This window comes from Meles meles, chromosome 16, assembly GCF_922984935.1.
Source record: "Meles meles chromosome 16, mMelMel3.1 paternal haplotype, whole genome shotgun sequence".
Taxonomy (NCBI): Eukaryota; Metazoa; Chordata; class Mammalia; order Carnivora; family Mustelidae; genus Meles; species Meles meles.
This window is the reverse complement of record NC_060081.1, coordinates 57814000-57832559: the sequence shown is the minus strand read 5'-3', so window position 1 is coordinate 57832559 and position 18560 is coordinate 57814000. Positions and strand designations below refer to the sequence as shown.

The following is an 18560-nucleotide window of genomic DNA, read 5'->3' as shown; positions in this document are numbered from 1 at the left end:
TTTCTCTGCTCACTGCCCTGCCCTGCCGGGGTCACATGGGGCTAGATGTGGGTGGGGAGGGGGGCTCCTCGCTCTCTCCCTCGGTGGCATTGCTCTTGGGCACAAGACAGTTGCTGTCCTGCCTGTCACACCTCTGGGTGTGACCGCATCATAATCCTCCATGTAGACCTGGCTCTACCCTTAGGGGTCTGGCTGCTTCCCTTAACCCCTTTCCTCTGCGCTGGGGGCCTCCCACATATCTCTGGGCTCCCGAAGCCCCCCTTTCTTAGGGACCTCAAAACTGCTTCCTTCCTCTTCCTCCTTCTCGAGCAGGAAACTTTCCTGTATATGCATATTCCCTGTGTCCTTTCTTTGTCCCATCTTCTCAGGGCCTGGGCTCTTGAAGGTCAGGTTCTTTCTCTGTTTTCTGAGGAGCCTCCCTTCCCTCAGAGACTGAAGACAGAATTCAGAATATCTCTCTCAGGGGCTAAGGGAACACAGGAACACTTCAGGGTAGCCTCACCACCTCCCAGAATCCCTTAGCACACTCAGAACCAGACTCCTTCGCAAGCAAAAATCATCTTTATTGCAACTGAGATTTTCCACTGTGACTGTAGCCATTCTCGGCCTCGCAAGGATCCAGAACACGTGTGGCTGAGGGGAGGGACAGGCCTTCAGTGAGAGCCGGCTATTCCTCTGGAACAGTCAGTAGCACATAACCCTGGGGATAGAAGCAGGTAGACATGCTCTATCTGTCCCTGCTGCCCATAAAACCAGCTCTCCCTGAGGTGGCTCAAGACATCTTGAGAGGGGTTGTAAATGTCCTAAGGGTACAACTTCCCCTGTTGGCAAGACAGCAGAGTCAGGGACAGACTGGACAAGGGGATAGATGGGAGGGGAAGAAGGGTCTTGGGAATGTTTGTGAAAGAAGGAACAGATCAATCCCTGGAGTTCTTCCTAAAAACCTATCTAGCAAGAGTCCTCTAATGTTTCTGATGCATTGGGGTTTGTCCTGCTAGGGTCACCCTGAGGTAGGTCTCTCATCCAGCTAGAGCCTTCCACCTGCTCCCACACACAATGCCCAGACTATGCTGTTGGAATCCATCTGCTCCTCTACCTGTTTTTCCACCAAAGGGGGAGCTCCTGAGGGTTTCAGAGACTGGATCTAACTCTCAGCATCACTCAGCACATGGCCAGGCACAGAGCAATCAGTGATAAGTATTAATAGAATAAATTAGTGACAGTGAATGAATGAGGGAGTGATCAGGGCAGCCATGTAAGGTTGTGCAGATAGTGCACTGCCCAACTCCAGGTGATATGGTTTGTGTACCACAGTATGAGTGGTGCATCTTAGAGTTCTGTAATATGTAACTGCCACAACAGTGCGAGGCAGCCTAGAAGTGAATCAGTGGGTGAGCCTATGAGCTATTGCCTCTATAGGTCAGGTTATGAGAGAGCTGCTGGAACTGTGTCCTGACTTTGCCCTTTTTGGCTTTTTTTTGCCCACCTTGCCAGGAGCTGTGGCATCATTCCTGGAGTAGCTCCAGCCCCTATATTACCTGTAGTAGCTCTTCCAGTCCCAACCTAGGGTCATCCCGGGATGACACCTCCCTGCCAGGGTCAGGGTCAAGGTCAGGGTGGGGTCCAGAGGAGGGATCTGAGGGAGGGGTCTGAGGATGGCAGGGGGAGTAGCACAGGCCAGGAGCTGGGATTTTATGAGACAAACCGCTGCTGCCTCCTCCCGACTCCTGCGCCCTAACTTCTGGTTCCTGAAGCTAGATTTCTAGTGTCTCCCGAATGTTAGGACTGGGAACCAGGTGTCCTGGGTCCAGAACTGGGGAACGAGCAGAGGGTCCTAAAACTCAGACCTTGTGTCTGGGACGGTGGCTCAGAGTCGGGCGGGGTAAAATCAGCAGTCCTAGCAGTTCCTTGTGCTTCTGAGGGGGAACCCTCTCCTCCACCTTATGTCTTTGTATCTTGATTTTATAGACAGGGACAACAGGCCGGGGGAGGGGCGGTGGGTTGCCCGATGTCACCCAGACGGGGGGGGGGGGGGGGGGGGGGGGTTCTGTCTGATTCTCTCTCTGCCCTGCCCCCAGAGCCCTTTCAGCACTGCTGTTTAAGAGTGGGAATCTGGGGAAGGTGGGAAACGGGGAAGTGAAGGGCATCTCTGAGCTCTGCCCCTTCCCACCAACCTCATCTGCCTCTTAGATTCACCACACAGAGGAGTGGGATAAAAGCCAAGGAGTTGGGCAAGGGCAGATTCAGAGCTGGCACTCTCCCTTGGCAGCAACTCTGAGGTTCCTCTGCTGGTTTCCGTGGCCCTCTGCTCTTCGGCCTCATCTTCCTCCCGGGCAATTAGCCAGCCTAGTGCCGGCCGGGTTCCCACCCTCTGGCGGTTCACAGAAAGCAGGGGCCAGATGCAACAGCCCTGTCCTGGGGGTCAGGACACCTGAGTTCTAGGGAAGTGGGTGGTCCTGGCTAAGGGTAAAGGCTTTGAAGTTGGATAAACCCCAGTTAGAATCCTGGCTCTGTTGCCCTGGGCAAGTGTCTCTGCCTCTCTGAGCCTTAGTTCCCTCTCTTGTAAACTGGGCGAAATAATAATATCGACTTCATGCAGCTCATTGTGAAGACCACCTGTGTGCGGCACTGAAGCTGTCCATGAGCCTGGGGCCTGGCTCCCTGAGGGATTCGTGGAGCCCTGTGGAGCCTCAGTTTACTCAGCTGTAAATGGGGCTTCACATCCAGGATGCCTATGAGATGGTGAGATGAGGGAGGTAAAGGACTTGCCACATAGATGTGAGGCCCTTCTTGGCCCGAGCCTCAGCTTCTGCCCTCGCAGGATGGGGACAAGCCACCCAGGACCCCAAGACCCTTCTAGCTCCGACCTCCCCGGCGAGTCTCAGGACACTCTTTTTCTTGGCATTTACCTTGGAGGGCTCCACTTGGGCCTGGTCAAAGGAGAGGCCCTTGACGTTGGGCAGCGGGAGGTTTTGTTCTCTGAGCAGCTCTGTGAAAGGTGTGGGGCGGGGGAGCTCAGTGCCCTGGTGAGCACAGGGGGGGCCACGCCAGCCGACCCCTGTCTGCTGCACTGTCCAGAACAGGGAAAGGACTTGGCATGGTCCCTTTCTCCTCCCCTTCCCCAGGGCACACTGTCCCCTATCAGGCAACCCCACTCCAGAAAACCAGGTCTCTAAACAGCTACACCACCCATTTATTAAAAACCTATCTTGAGGGAATTTCTTCTTGAATATATCAGTAACCATGAACACATTCTTATGAAGATACTCTTCTTGGCATCATTTTAAGGAATGTTCAGTTTGTCGAAGGCATCTTGGGAATCTATTAGTGAATTTCATTCTCCTCATTTAATGGAGGAAAATGTTTATGCTCCTAGAAATTTTAGAATGTTAGCAGAGACAGAAAACATCTCAGAAAAAAAGTTTAGACACAAGTCAGTACAAAATGAAAAATCAACCTTAAAACACTGGGAATTTGGTTATATAATAAGAAAATATCCATTAAATGTATCCAAGAAAATATTCATGAATATACTCATTTACCAAATACATGAAAGGTAGTCCTTGGAGTAAGTTTTTGTTAAGTTGGTAAATGGTAAACTTGGAGAATTGGTCATTTAGTAAATTGAATTTCAAGGAATTAATCATTTGGCCAGCTGGTTTTGGGCAAACTGAGTTTCTGAGATTTGACTTCGAGGGCCTGGCGTGGGCTGCTCCTGCCCCAACCTTGGCGCTGACCAGTGCGTATCTCGCCCTGGCTCCTACCATCATTCCGGGCTCAAGGGAGGGTCTCATACCCCTGTGCATTCTGGCCCAGTTAGGTGAGGGGCAGGACAGAGGAAGAGGGACATGTGCCTCTGGTCTCCCATCTGGCGTCTGATCTGCAGAGGCCCTGTCGCCAGCCTCCCAGCTCCCAGCCTCTGGAACCCTCCTCACTGCAATCCTCTCTCCGTGTTGAGACCAGATGATATTGACAGCAGCACAGGCTTCTGTGAATCTCTCCCCTCCCAGTTTTCTTACTCTTTGGCTGCTTCTTACAGGCAGTCCTCCTGTATTTCCCCAGTGGCTTTGGCCCTGCTCCTTTTTCCCTTTTGGGGAACTATGGACAGGACCCCAGTGTGAATGGCACCCCCTGGCTTAGGTGTTCAGACCCTGCAAGACTATCTAGGCTTCTTGAACCAGACCTAGCTCCTGGGCCATCTCTCATCCCTCGCCATAGCTCTCTGTGGTCTGGGATCTAAGATACACTTACTGAATGAGCTGCCTGTGGAAGGCACTGACCAGGTCATGTGGCATCCTTGCCCACCTGAACTCACTGGCTGCCTTGCTAGACCTTCCATTACCACTCTTCCCCACTTCCAACTTGTCCCTCTTCTTGAACACAGATTTACTTACTTTATGCCCAGAACATTCCCTGGCCACGTGGGCCACGGAATGATGCCAAACCCTTCACCCTGACCAGCATTTGAGCTCCTGCCTGCTCCTCTAGCCTCATTCTGCCATCCTAACAGGAGCCTTCAAGGTGGAGCACAGAGGGATGCCCTGTAAGGGAAGCAGAGAGCCAGATGCTGGGCTCAGCTCTGCCAGACTTCCTGCATGTGCTTCCTGAGTGTGTCCTGGATGGGAGGCACTGGACAGGGTGTGGGGGACACAATGGAAAGCAAATACGGGGTCCTTGCCCTCAGGCAGCTTACCATTCCTTAAAGGACAGAGGGCCTGACCAAAGAATCATGTGAGTAGGTGGGCGGTTGTTCCCCAGGCAGTGTTGGGGGAGGGAGGGCAGTGGGGTCTGTGCTGCAGAGGAGCCGGACTGGGCTCCACAATCCCCTAGAACCTACTTCCCACGCTCCTCCCACTTCCTGGGGTCACCTCCCCCAAAGTCGGCCTGCACTCTGTTATCTCAAGGTCTGTTCCTGAGAGAGCCCGGACTGAGTGCTGTTTTGGAAAAGCTTGATTTTGTTGCTGATATCTAAACATAGGTGTCATGTCTCAAAAAAATCCAGGTTTACAGCATCTCTCAAAAATACAAAAGATCCCCCCTGCTGGCAGCTTGTGACTGAGCTTCATGTCAGCCACCACCTAAGGCAGGGCCCGTTTGCCATCAGCCCTGCCTGGGTGGCGTCCTTTGTGAGTGGTATCTCCCTGGACCCTGCAAGCCTGGAGCTCTGGGCAGTGGGCTCCACCATCTCAAAGGACCCCTCCTGTTCTCACTTGCCATGATGCCAGCCCTGCTCCCCTAAGAAGACCTTCCTGTCCACTCACCCCAATTCGGAGCTCCTGCCCACACCAGCTGCTTGGACAAAGAACAGGAGGGCACCCAGGGGCTCTTCCCACCCTCCCATCTGCCACACCCCAAATTTCCATCTCTCCCCCGCCTCCATCAGCCTTGCCCGGGGGCCATTCTTAACCGACTCTGGGGGACCAGGCGGAAGCCAGCTGTCCCTGCAGAGCTTTGGACACAGTTGATGCTCCTAACTTCTGGTCTATGGGCACGAGGAGAAACACAGGGGCTCACCGTTATGACGGGGCAAGAATAACCTGTTCAGAAGCTCTAAGAGAAGGGCCTCCACACGTTTTTCCTATAACAGATGAGAAAGGAACAGGAAGGTCACTTCGGCTGGGTTGTCAGATTCTGACTATGGGAATCAGGCATCTCCACTGTACAGGTGCCCACAGGAGATCAGAAGTAGTCCCCAGGACTACTTTTTAAAAGGGCATTGGAACCAGATGACCAAATAGTGAAAGGCCTGGGGAAAGTTAAAGGGCCTGAAAAAGAGTTACCCTCAACCGGATCACAGGGACCATCTTCATAACTCTGTTGGATACCCCAGGGGAAAGCAAATAGGTTGGGCCGGAGGAAACCACAGGACCAGAGCTTCACATGGACCAACTCTGGGTCAGTCCAAGGAGGAGCTCTCTAATGCTGAGACCTGTCTGATAATGGGGCTGTAATTTTCTCATTGAGATAGCAAGTTTCCTGTTACCTGGGATGTTTAAGAAGTTCAAGAGATTGATCAGGGCTGCCCCAACTCATTTGGACAGATTGGGAAAAGACTCCCTTTCTTTAAGACATTTGGGAGACTTATAAACACATTTGTACCTGTACTATCTATGGTGTGGGTGTCTTGTACAGTGCACGACCTGTGCAACCATACCCAGCAGCCCTGGTATGGATGACTGCCCTCTGATGATGTCACAGAAGGGATCCCTGATCTGGGAAGATAATCTTTAGGACCTTTCAGGCCTGGGATCCTAAGCAAGTAAGGCCAGAGCAAGGTCTGATAGAGCAGGGCTGATAATTTTATATAGCAGGGCTGATAATTTTCAAGTGTTTCCCAGTACATGTTCTTGTTCAGCCCTTTCATTTTGTTGTTTTTCCCATCTTGCAGCCTTGCCCCATTAAGGGCTAGAATGTGAGTTCACGGTCCTGTGGAAGTGGAGGGTGGAGGAAGGTTCCCAGGGTGGGGAAAAGGGGGAGTTACTTTAGGGGGCCTCCCTCAGACAGGCAGAGGCAGTGAAAAGCTTTCAGTGTAGGATCAAGAACCAACCCTGAGAGAAGAGATCCTGTGTTCCACCTGTGGACTCAAGAACAAGTGTGGCCACTCCCCCCAATGCCACCTGCCACCATCTTGTCCAAACCTCATCAGGCCTCTGTGTTGTCCCACCAGCCTGCTCGATGGCCTCCCTGCCTCTTTCCAGTCTGCTCCTTCTATGCTCGGAACTCTCCATCAACTTTTATCACACTCAAGAAGAACCAGAACCCCACTAGTAGGGCCCTGCTCACCCTCTGACCTCCCCTCAATCCCTTGGATCCAACCACCCTCGCCCCCTCCTGTTCCCCTGAACCATCGGGCACACCCTTGCCTTCGGGCCTTGGGTTCCCTCTTCCCGATGCCCCCACTGTCCCCTCCCCCAGTCTTTGCTCGAACACTTACCTTCTCAGTGAGGCCGTTCCTTTCTAGTATTACCTGCACCCGCCGTCCCGATCCCCCATCCTTTCTACTTTTTCAGGGCGTCAGCACCTGCTTCCATACAATGTATAGTTCGCCTGACGGGGCTTGTTCATGATCTGACCTCACTCTGCTGGAGTGGACTCAGTGCCACAAGGGTCCTTTGCTTTGTTCACCTACACATCCCCAGTACCTGAGATAAGGCTGGGCGCATAGTAGATGCTCCGTAGTTATTTGTTAAGTGTATGAAAGAGCGAAGTGGACAAGTTTAAGTTCTGGGGGCTCCCCTGACCCCACGGACTGTGGGGACACCAGGGCAAGATGAGATCAATGATAGAAAGTGAGTGAGGCTTTCAACTGCCTACATCGGGGACTCAGGGCCTTTTTCCGGGCCTGCTGGTGGGGCCTTCAGGACCGTGGAAAGGCCAGAGGTAAGGGGAGACTCACCTGCTTTGCAAAGCCGGCAGGGTAAGGGCCCAGGGTTACTGTGGTGCTAGCAGAGAAAAGACATCACCCTTCAGGTCATGGCAGCTGCTTGGAGGTGCCGTGCTCAGTGAGGCTCGGTCACAGAACCTCCTCCCTCCTCTCCCCACCGACCTTGTGTACACTGCTGTGTGCTGACAGCGGGCACGGGGATGCACCCCTGACCACAACCCCCGCCTCCCCTACCGAGAGCGCTTCTTATTTCTTCTGAACATCCAAAACCAAACAACATTACCTGTTTGGAGTGAACTGGAGTTTTAACTCCTGATTTCTCGAAGAAAACACGGCTTTCGAAAGGAGATTCTATGGGTGTTGAAATCAGGTGAGTACGGGAGAGGAGTTTATGTTCCAGCTAGAGGGATTCCCTTCCCCCCGACCCCCATGAATGCTTGTGAGAGGGCTGGCCCCTCTCACGTGGTGCTCTCCCCGCCACCCTGCCTGCTGGTGGCTGTGGCCGTGGGAGAGGGCACTGGCCATGCTGGGCGCTCCCAGAAGACAGGGCCGGCTGGGGCTGGGTATGAGGCTCAGCCCAGTAGAAAGAAAATCTTTTGCAATGAAGCACTTAGCTGTAGAATCCCTGTTGCTGGAAGCTGGAGGGGGCCTTGGTTTTGAGGGGGTTGTTTATGGGCCTCCGTGATTCCCATGGTCACCTCATAGACCAGAAATAGGACTTTCCATTGCTGGTTAGAGATGACCGATTTCTTTTCTTTTCTTCTTTTTTTTTAGGTTTTTATTTATTTATTTAAGTAATCTCTACACCCAACAAGGGGTTTGAACTCACAACCCCGAGATCAAGAGTCACACGCTCTTCCCACTAAGCCAGCCACCCCAGAGATGACCAGTCTCTTGACCACAGAGAGCTGCACTCAGGGGCACGGGGACTCAAGCACGTTAATGTGCTGGTGACAGGCACAGGTGTTTGGGTGTGGACCGACGGAATACGAGCAGGAGACCTGGCGTGAGAGCAGCTGCTCCTCAGTCAGCCGACCCTCGAGGGGCCCCCATGTGGAACCAGATCCCCCGAGGAACAAAGAATTTCAAGGCTTACTCACCCAGGAAACGGAGACAGAGGAGGTGTTGCCGGGCCCCAGCAGCACCAGCGAGCCTGGCTGGGCGACGGTGGCGGCGGCGTGGCCATCAGTGTGGACAGTGGGAGGGTCGGGGGCGCTGAGGGTCACTCTCACACTTGCTCTGGACTGCTTAGAAGTCTGAATGAAGTTAAAGCAGAAAAGGGGCAGCCAGGGAGAGAGGATGGAGTTCCCTAATTCCCAGCTTGGAGGAACGGGAACAGGATCGTCTTTGGAGCCGGGGGCTCGGAATTTGTATTCTAGCTCTGCTGCAACTTGCTGCATGACCTTGGGGAGTTTACTTCAACCTCCCTGCGCTCCCTTGAGGTGAGATGGCATCCTCCTTTGCTTGGGCACGTGTAGCAGGTAAGAACATAGATTGTTGGGGCCAGACCCCCAGCTCCACCACTTGTCGGCTGTGTGGCCTGAGACAAGTTTCTTCAACTCTCTGTTTTCATACTTGTAAAATAAGGACAATCGTGCCTCTTCTATAAGGTTGTTGTGGAGATTAGATGAATTCAGTCGTGGAGAGTGCTTAGCACGGAGCCCGGCAGTTCGCGATGCTAGGGTCATCTGTTGGGATTGTGGTTTGTTCATCTGATGCCATATTCTAACAGCCTTTGGAGAGAGGACACTGAGCATGGACTGTGGAGTCCAGGACTGGCTTCAAATCCTGGTTCTGCCGCTTACTCAGCAGTATGAGCTTGGGCAACTGAGGTCACCTTGCTGTGCCTGTTTGCTGACATACAAAGATGGGATAAAATACGGGGTGTCTGGAGCTTAGGTGGCTGTAGTTGAAGGGACCTGGCTCACCGTTGCTCACATGCGCACCTGTCTGCCTCAGTAGGTATGCCCTAGTGGAGTCATGGTGCCAGCCACCTGGCCAGGTCACCTGGCCAGGCCGATGAGCTAAGTGCCTACTTGAGTCAACACCTCTAACCCTTATGGCGCCTGAGAATTTCGGAGTCCACAGTAGGGACCACTGGCCAAATGGAGCTTGCTTGGGGGCCCAACCCTGCCCCAATCCCAGACTCTTCCCTGAGAGCCTGGCAGGGATCTCCTGGAAGGGGAAGGGAGCTGGCAACACACCTACCTGGGGCCCAGGCTCCCGCTCTCCTGGGGACAACAGTTGAATGAGCTTGGCAGCCTGGAAAAAGGGCAAAAATGTGGCATTTAGAATCCTGTAAATCTGTTCTGAGTGGCTTTGGGGGTAGGGGTGTCTGTGGGGTTCAGTGAGGTATAATTGCTTCCAAATGAATGTATGACCTGCATGTCAGTCACTGTGAGCATGGGAGGAGCCAATCACCTGGTTTCTCGCCATGATGTATCTGGAAATATTAACATTTTATTGTTTCAGGGATCTTCCCCCCCCCAATATTTCACTGTGAAGATTGCCACATAGGCAGCGAAGCTGAAAAAAAATTTTTTTTAAGACTTTATTTATTTGGCAGGGAAAGAGATCACAAATAGGCCGAGAGGCAGGCAGAGAGAGAGGAAGGGAAGCAGGCTCCCCACTGAGCAGAGAGTCCGATGTGGGGCTCGATCCCAGGACCCTGAGATCATGACCTGAGCCGAAGGCAGAGGCTTTAACCCACTGAGCCACCCAGGCGCCCCTCCTGACTGTTTTCTACACACATAGACGCATGCGCAGATGAGATCTTCCAAACCACGTAGTCCTGCACCTTATTTTTTTCTCTCAAGGTCAGTATATATAGAACAACCCCATTCTTTAGCAGCTGCGTAGTGTTCTGCCTTATATGACCATAACCAGACTCATTCTACCAATTTGTTATTAATGGAGACCTAGGTTCACTTTATTCTTCACCTGGTAGGAAGTGAAACCTAAAAGAGCACCATTGCACAAATACCCTTGCCCACTGGTGTAAGAATTTCTGCAGACCTGGAATTACCGTGCTCACTTACAACTGTTCCAGAGCTGCCCTATCTGTGTGGGAAGGAGGGAAAGGCAGGGGGAGACCTGACTCCACTCCTGATCTCACCTGCTCGGTCACCTTGGGCAAGTCACTTTCCCTATCTGGGCCTTTGTTTCCTTATGTTAAAAAAAACGGAGCAAAAACATTAGATACTGGGGCACCTCGGTGGCTCAGTGGGTTAAGCCTCTGCCTTTGGCTCAGGTCATGATCTTGGGGTCCTGGGATTGAGCCCCGCATCGGGCTCCCTGCTCAGCAGAAGAGCCTGCTTTTCTCTCTCCCTCTGCCTGCTGCTCTGCTTACTGTGCTCTCTGTCTCTCTATCAAATAAATAAATAGAATCTTTACAAAAAAAATTAGATCCCTTCTAGATATGGATCTTGGGATGTCATATTTCAGTGTTTATGGGGCACCCACTGGGTGCTGTAGACATACTCTACCATCCACAGTCCCTGTCCTTAAAACGGGGGCTACAGTGAACACACAAAGTTAAATAATAAACCCCAATATACGTACACGTGTGTCTGTGTATACACGTGACTCTGTATATATAACTCTATCCATACACATACACAGTGTGATCAGTGTCTCGAAGGGAGAAGGATAAAGAGAAAGAGAGGAAGTGGAGGGGAAAAGGAGGAAGGCTTATCTTAAGGGCTCTCTGAGGAGATGACATTTGCATTGAGACCAACAGTGGCAGGAAGAATGTTCTGGGCAGAGCAACTAGCATGTACAAAGGCCCTGAGGTGGGTAACAGCTCAGCCTGTGTGTCTGGAGTGTAGTGGGTAAGGGGACAGAGCTGGAGAGGTCAGCAGGGTACTAACTTCAGGGAAGAGACTAGGTGTGGTGAGGAGCTCCTACGGGTTTTGAGGCAGTGACATTCGTGGATTTCTCCCTCATGTGATCCCCTCATCAACCCTGGGCACTTGCTCTTCTTGCAGATTTTTGTGCCTCGTTATCCCCACTCAGGCCACCTCCTCAGAGATGTCTTCACTGACTACAGCACCCACGGCAGCCTGTCGTCCCCACTAGTCACTTGCTGATCCATTGTTCTTATTATAAATAAGATAAATTATTTTACTTATCTGGCTGTTTCCTTGTTCAGGTTCTTTTCTCCCCCTTGACTTTGAGATCTGTAAGGGCAGGGACCCTAGGTACACAGGGCCTGGCACATATTGGCTTTCAATAAATATTTGTGGCATGAATGAATGGATAAGTGTTACGAAGAGAAAAACAATGCACCTGGATGTTCAAGGAAGTCTTCCTAGAGGGGGGGACTTCTATGCCTGGTTCTGAAGGCTGAATAGGAGTTCTCCCGGGAGGTCCAGAGAGAAGTGACTTATCTGGGTCCACCCAGAAAGGCACTTCTGCCAGCTGGGCCTTGGTTTCTTCATGGGAAAAGTAAAGCAATAAAATTATGTTATTGCTCTTTCTTGAGCACTCACTTTGGAGTCCTGGGGGTCCACTTGGATCTCGTTGCTGGTGTAGAGGCAGGACAGGATGTCATTGTAGGTTTCTAGCCCAAAAGCCAGGTCTGCCATGCTGCCTTGGGCTAATTTTGGAAGAGGTTGGGGGGTTAGGCCGGCAGGTCTTCGGGGTCTCTGGCTGGGGCCGCAGGGTGTCACAAGCTTCAGAAACACAAAGGAGAAACTCAGTGGGAACAGCTTCTCTGATCAACAACTGGTTACAGCTGTAACCAATATCAAGGGCTCACTATGTGCTAGGCAGTGCTGAACACACGTGCACAATCTCATTTCAACCTTACAAGGATGCTGTGAGCTGGGAACTGTAACTGTCCCCATTTGACAGATGAGGAAACAGAAGCCCAGAGGGGGTAAAGTGACTTACTCAAGGTCCTACACAGGGTAAGAGGTGGAGCTGGGTTTTGAACTCACAAGCCCCTGCTCCTCGCTTCTTCCTTATCTGACCCATTCCCTTCTCTGTGCTTTTGTTAACAGTGCCTCCTTCCTATCCGCTCCTACCCTTCCTGGCTGCCTGACCCACCTCCGACCATTCATTCCATGGGGAGGAGGAAGGAGCAGTGAACAGGAGTTGGGCAGCCAGCCTCATCCCTTCCCTGGGCCTTGGTTTCCCCATCTGAGGGGTCCCTGCCAGCTGGGCGTTATACATGATCCCATACCCCTGAGCTGTCCCAACTGCCCTCTTGTTGGAGCCTGATCCCTGCTCGCAGGACACCCAGCCCTGTGGCCTCTCCTGCTCTCCAGGGTTGAGGTGGGACTCTCTGGGCTCAGCACTGGCTCCCGAGGGCAGGCACCCACCACTCTCCCCTTCCTTCTCTCTCCTTCTCTCTCTCCTCCTCTTTTGCCTACTACCTCCTTTTACCTGCTCCTCCTCCTCCTCCTCCTTCTCCTCTTTCTGCCTCTTACCCAGAGAAGCCCCACGTCACTTTCCTTTTTTGGCTGTCATCCCCCAGGTCAGTGGATGTCCCCGGAGGGGTCTGCCCTGGCCAGCGGGACTGGCCTACCCGGACATTCATCAGGATGGCCTCGTCTGTGAACTCCGTGGTGGTGACGTAATACTGGAAGTCTTCTGGCCCTGAGATGGCTGGGGCTGCAACGAAACGAGGACTCAGCTTCCCCTGGGGAAGGGGGGACGGGTGTGGGGAGGCAGCGAAGCAGGCAGAAATCTATTCTCCGTCTCTGCTTAGCTTGAAGTTGCTTGTGGGCTAGGTCTATGCTTCTTGGGACTCCGAACATTTATCGAGCAATAGCTTTGTGCCTGGTTCTAGGTATTGTTGCAGCAGTGCAGTCGGCTCTGCAGGTCTAGCATTAGTCCCATTTGACAGATTGGGAGACTGAGGCTTCAAGGGAAAATGACTTGCCGCGGTCAGAAGGCATAGTGCCCTTTCTCGCCCCCACTAGAAAAGAGGCTCCCTGTGGGTAGGCTTTGTTTGTTTCCTGTCATATTCTCAGAGCCTAGAGCATCATTCTTGGCACACAGTAGGAGAATGGAAAATAAACCGCTTCCTTAGCCAGGAGCTACGTACGCAGAGTGACATGCAGCAGGCCTTCCAGCAGTGAGTTGAGTAGGGTCGTGGCCAAGGGGCACACCTGCAGGGAGGGCATGACGGGGTCCTTGTCAGGTCGAAGTGCTCTCCCTCAGGGTCACACCCCTCTCCCAGGAGGCAGAGGAGGACAAACAACGTACTATCTTCTGCAGGAGGAAGGGCAATGCCTCATCCAGGACTCTTGTCACCAACTCCAGAGCTGTGTTTGCGAGGAGGGGGTTCATCCTAGTGGTGGGGGAGGGCAGATGGGGTCTGAGACACCATGGAAGGGGAAACTGAGGCCAGATGCAGGAGTCCAGGGCAGGGCTGCTGGGCTTGTGTAATATGGAAACTCTAGAGTAGCTGCTTCCTTCCTGTGTCTCTCTTCTCCTCCCCCACCCCTACCCTTTCCTTTTCTGTTTTGTCTCCTTCATGCCTTCTTGCTCCCTCTCCAAGACATCCTCTTCCTCTTTATTTCTTTCTGATAGTCCCTCTCTGCCTCCATCTCTTTATTTCCTCTCTGATAAAGGTCTCTGGGATTTTCAAGGAGGGAGAGTGATGGAAGGCTTCCTGGAGGAGGTGGTTTTTGTGCTAAGGTTGTCTCAGCATGTGGATTAGCTCGTCTTTTTCCCACAGTCACCCCATGCTGGCTGGGTTTGATAGGCTGGATTTGGTAGACATTTTACTGGTGAGGAAACAGGCTCTAGAAGTCAAATAGCTTGTACAGGGCCCCTGAGTTAGGAAGCAGGCAAGCTGAGACTTGAGCAGGATGGATGCCCACTCTCAGCCATGACATTCAATGTGGAGAGAGGAAATGCTGATGGATGGTGTTTGCCGCTTGCAGCCTCAGAGATGACCCTGTCCCTGATGCCCTTGGTCACTCAGAAAATGAGGCTGGGGAGAGGCAGCCCCGGCGATGAGTCCCAGTGAAGGGCTGGGCAGCGGGAGCAGTGCTGGAAGTCCTGGCACCTGCTCCAGCCTGGTGGGAGCACAGGTGTGGGCAGGTACTCACTGCTCCAGGACCTTGATGCTTAGGTATCCTGGTGGGGTGTGGCACTCCTCGAATATCACCTTGGTCTTGTTCCCCATCTGTTCCAGCCGTGCCCCAATGCGAATGTTCTTGATGACTCTGAGCCGTAGTACCCTGTAGGGGCAGTGTGTCCAGGTAGGCTCCAAGCCTCAGCCTAAGGCGGAGGCCGGAAGTCACAGGCTAGTGACCTGCAGCTGCCTGCGGGGCTCAAATGATAAACTAGGAGAGTCGTTAAAGAGGGTGGCTCAGTGGTTTGAGCCGCTGCCTTCGGCTCGGGTCGTGATCTCCGGGTCCTGGGATCGAGCCCCGCATCGGGCTCTCTGCTCAGTGGGGAGCCTGTTTCTCCCTCTCTCTCTGCCTGCCTCTCTGCCTACTTGTCACCTCTCTCTCTGTTAAATAAATAAGTAAAATAAAAAAAAAATAAACAGTTTTAAAGATATGGATCTCATGCCTGGGAAAAACCTGAGCGATCTGCCAACACCAGCCCGCGTCCTCATAGTGGGGCCATTACCTGGGGCTGATGGTGACCTTGAGCTGAGTCACAGATGCTCATGGTGCTCCAGTCCCACCAGGCCAACGGCCAAGCTGTGTTTTTACTGCCCATCACTACAAGGGCGATGATAAGAGAGAAATATTTCTCTGTGCTCCCTTATCTATTAAAAAGGGAAGCTAGACCAAGAAGGCCACATTTTTACAAGAAAACCAGGGGTGGACATATTCCCAAAGGGCATTTAACGAAGATTTGTTTCACGTGCCAACCCCATCCGTAGAACTCCCTCTGTTGTCTGCTGTGGTCTGAGCTCTTGGGTCGGCAGTGAACGCTCACCACAGCCAAGGGTAGAGGATCATACCCATTTTGTAGATGAGGAAACTGAGGCCCAGGGAACAGAGGCCCTTGTTCAAGTTGCCTGGCTGGTGAGCGGGAGTGGAGGCCCGGTGTGCAGAGCTCTGAGGTGAGCTCGCAGCCGCCCACTTCAGATCATCCCGCTTCTGCACCCGCCTGGTCCTCAGGCGGGACACATGCTCCCTGACCTGGGGGTCCGAGGGCACTGATGCCTCACCGTGCGGTCCTGGCTAGGTTCCTCTCCCACTCTGCGCCCTGGTTTCTCCATCAGTAAAAATGACTTTGAAACACGCCCCAATGGCAAAGATTATTATGACCCTGCTCATGACAGAGGCAGGAGGCCTTTGCTGGCCCGGCACAGCTGCCTCTTGAGTCATAGCCACGAGGATGGGACTGCCAGGCACCGAGGAAGGGGGGGACCAAGTACCCCGTGTACTCACTCCTGGAGCGAGAGGTACAGTTTGTTTCGCAGCGTGACCTGCAGCAGGCTGTCGCTCAGGATGCTCAGGGTAACCTCAGGTCCTTTGACGTCTTCTATGACGAGCCTGCAAGAAGGGTTCAGGGGGTGTTGGTATGGCCTGGTAAGGCCGCTGTAGTTCTGTATCACGTGTGTCTGGGTTGGCTGGAATAAGGGCAGACCCCAGGAGGAGTAGGAACAGCTTTGGGACAACCCCATCTCTGAGCCCCAGCCCAGATGAAGAACAATGGGACCGTAGTTCCAGCGCCCAAGCCTTCAAGAGCTGGCTGAGTTCCTTCCCTTCTTCGGACCTCAGTATCACCCTCTACAAAATGGGGAGAATACTGTAGAGGGGCTGTCTATGCGCCGTGAGCCCTTGAGCCTGCCTGAATTCAAGTATATGCATTCTGCAAAAGGGAAGCAGGCGGGCAAAAGTCAGAGAAAACAAGATGACTGGTGATCCCACCGCCATCTGCTAATGGACCATCTGCCTGGCTGAGCATTCTGGGGGAGGACATGAGCCTTCTACTCCCCTCAGTGACGTTGGTTCCCAGCATCTCCCCGAGCTGGGAGGAACCCAGAGTACTTTCTGAACATGAGATACAAGCTGGTGACTCATCTGCTGTCCACGAGAATGGGCAGCAAAGCGCCCCAAACCAGGAGAGAGGCGTGGAGGCAGCCGTGCCCACACCTTGATCTTGGACTTCTGGCCTCCAGAACTGTGACACCATGAATCCCTGTTGGGTGAGCCACAGGAATTCCTGTTGCGTGGTACTTTGTTACGGCAGTCCTGACAAACTCTACAATCAGAAAACCTAGATTTTGATTCAAACCCTTTTGATTTTTACATATTGGCAATTCGTTAAAATGTTTTTAATTTTTTAAAATGAAAATATTTAAAAAGCACCACGCAAGTTTTCAATACCCAGGTGGAGGCTGAGTGTGGAGGTCTGGAGGGGCGCCAGCCTGAGACCCTCGATCCAGACTCTGCTTCGTTCCTTGGATGATTTGAAGTGGCTTGGAGAGATTTAGAACAAGAAAGATGCACTTGCCGAGTGCCTTCCAGGCTGCAGGGAACCTCCCAGGACCCCCACCGGGCCTCCCACCCGCCCAGGGATCCATTTGACATGTGAGAACATTGTGGCTTAGGGAAAGGGCCGAGCCTGAAGAGGGAAGAAAGGCCAGAGTCAGCCTCTGCAGACTCACCCGCCAGCCTGGAGCAGCTTCGTCAGCAGCGGGAGGCTCTTCCCTGAGAGCAGGTCCCCCAGCAGGGACAGATCAAGCCCACTGCTCTTCTTAGAGAGGCTTTCTTTTACGAAGGGCAGGTGGTCCAGGATGGTGACACCTTCACTGGTGGGCCCTGTCACGGGAATCCTGGCCATGCGGTCCAGGATGTGGTTTTCCGAGAATAGGTCTGAAATGTCTGAGGACACGAGCCTCTCCTCAAGGTGGGGCTCACCGTTCATTCAGTCATTCAACAAACGCCCACTGGCACCCGCTCAGTCAGCAATTTGGATAGTCATTTAGCAGCAAAGTATTTATTAAGTGCACACTCTCTTTTGGGCTCAGGGAATGGGAAAAGTGTGCAGTATGCCCGTGGGGAGTGTACATTCTGGTGGGAGAGACAGACAACCACCCAGCATCCCGATAAGCGAACAAGGCAATTTTTGGAAGTAAGTGCTACAAAGAAAATGAAATGGAGTTGAGTTGGAAGATGACTGGGGTGAAGGTCTACTTTTGATAGGGTGGTCAGGGAAAGCCTCTCTGAGGAGGAGGCATTTGAGCGACCTGAGTCAAGAGGAGGAATCCATTATTGCAAGATCTGGGAGGAGAGCAAATGAGGCAGGGGGAACAGCATGTACAAAGGCCCTGAGGTGGTAATGAGTCTGGTGAATTTATTAAACTGAAAGATCAGTGGGGTTAGGCTGCAGTGAATGGGGTAGGAGGTGGGTAGGCATTGGTCAAAGGAGCTCATGGTCAAAAGGGAGAGAGACAGACAGATAGGATAACTACAACACATCAAGCCAATGCCATAGATGAGGCTTCACCAAAGGGCTGTGGGAGCTTAGAGGAAGGAGAGTCCTGCCTGGGAAAACTGGGAGGGACTTTGAGAGCTTTGCCTTAAAGGATGAGTCAGAATTCGCCATGTTGGGAAGTAGGGAAAGAGACTTGTAGACGGAAGAAACATCACAGGAAGGGAAGGAGACTGGGAAGTCATTCAAAGCCCTGGATCCCCGGCCTCTTCCACTCCAGGTGGCAGTGGAAGAGGTCGGGGATACAGGGCCTTGAATGCCAAGTGAGGAATTTGGAGCATCTCTTGAGGGTACTGGGGAGCCACAGCAAGTATTAGAGCAGGGTAAAGATGAGGTCAGGTCTAGGTGAAGGAAGGCAAATTCTGCTGCTGGTGATGGGGAGGCCAGAAGAGGAGAAGCCTTGGGGAGGATGATGGCACCATCTTCCACCCCTTCCCTTCCCTGAGATCTTGCCTTCTAAAGCCCACCCCTTAAATTTTACCTGTTTCCAGCTGATTCTTGCTGATTCGCAGGTAGAGCAGATGTTGGGCCTTCCCTTGAGCCTGGGGCAGCAGCCCCCAGCATAACAGTGACCCCCAGAAGAGCAGCATCCTCTCAGTCATGACCTGTGGAATAGAGCTGGGAACCCCAGTGGCCACCTCCATATGCCCACTAGGGACCCATTGTCTAGGGTCTCCTAGTTCTGCCTCGCCTAGAACCTCTCTCCAGCTTTCCTCTCCTTGCCGTTCCCCCTGGCTCCAGATCTGCTAGTCCTTGAGCC

At 52.8% G+C, this 18560-nt stretch overlaps 1 protein-coding gene across 1 annotated transcript; it reads right to left on the bottom strand.

Moving 5' to 3' along the window:
* Positions 1-593: 593 nt before the first annotated feature.
* On the bottom strand, positions 594-18390 carry LOC123926998. The gene is made up of 15 exons (XM_045981413.1): positions 18282-18390; positions 16974-17190; positions 15751-15855; positions 14449-14580; positions 13598-13682; positions 13437-13500; positions 12915-13000; positions 11875-12057; positions 9593-9646; positions 8485-8640; positions 7668-7735; positions 7397-7442; positions 5515-5578; positions 2910-2989; positions 594-700 (listed from the first exon to the last, which is right to left on the bottom strand). Exons 1-15 carry the CDS (start codon positions 18388-18390, stop codon positions 668-670), a joined length of 1482 nt encoding a protein of 493 aa, XP_045837369.1. The 3' UTR covers positions 594-667.
* Between the last annotated feature and the right edge of the window lie 170 nt (positions 18391-18560).

Excerpts from the sequence above, each read along its gene's own strand:
- LOC123926998 (XM_045981413.1), bottom strand. The coding sequence starts at position 18,390 with ATGCTGCTCTTCTGGGGGTCACTGTTATGCTGGGGGCTGCTGCCCCAG. Across the intron at positions 13,001-13,436 it reads CCTGCTGCATGTCACTCTGC|CCCCAGCCATCTCAGGGCCA; the intron begins GTACGTAGCTCC and ends GTTTCGTTGCAG. Across the intron at positions 12,058-12,914 it reads CCATCCTGATGAATGTCCGG|CTTGTGACACCCTGCGGCCC; the intron begins GTAGGCCAGTCC and ends GTGTTTCTGAAG.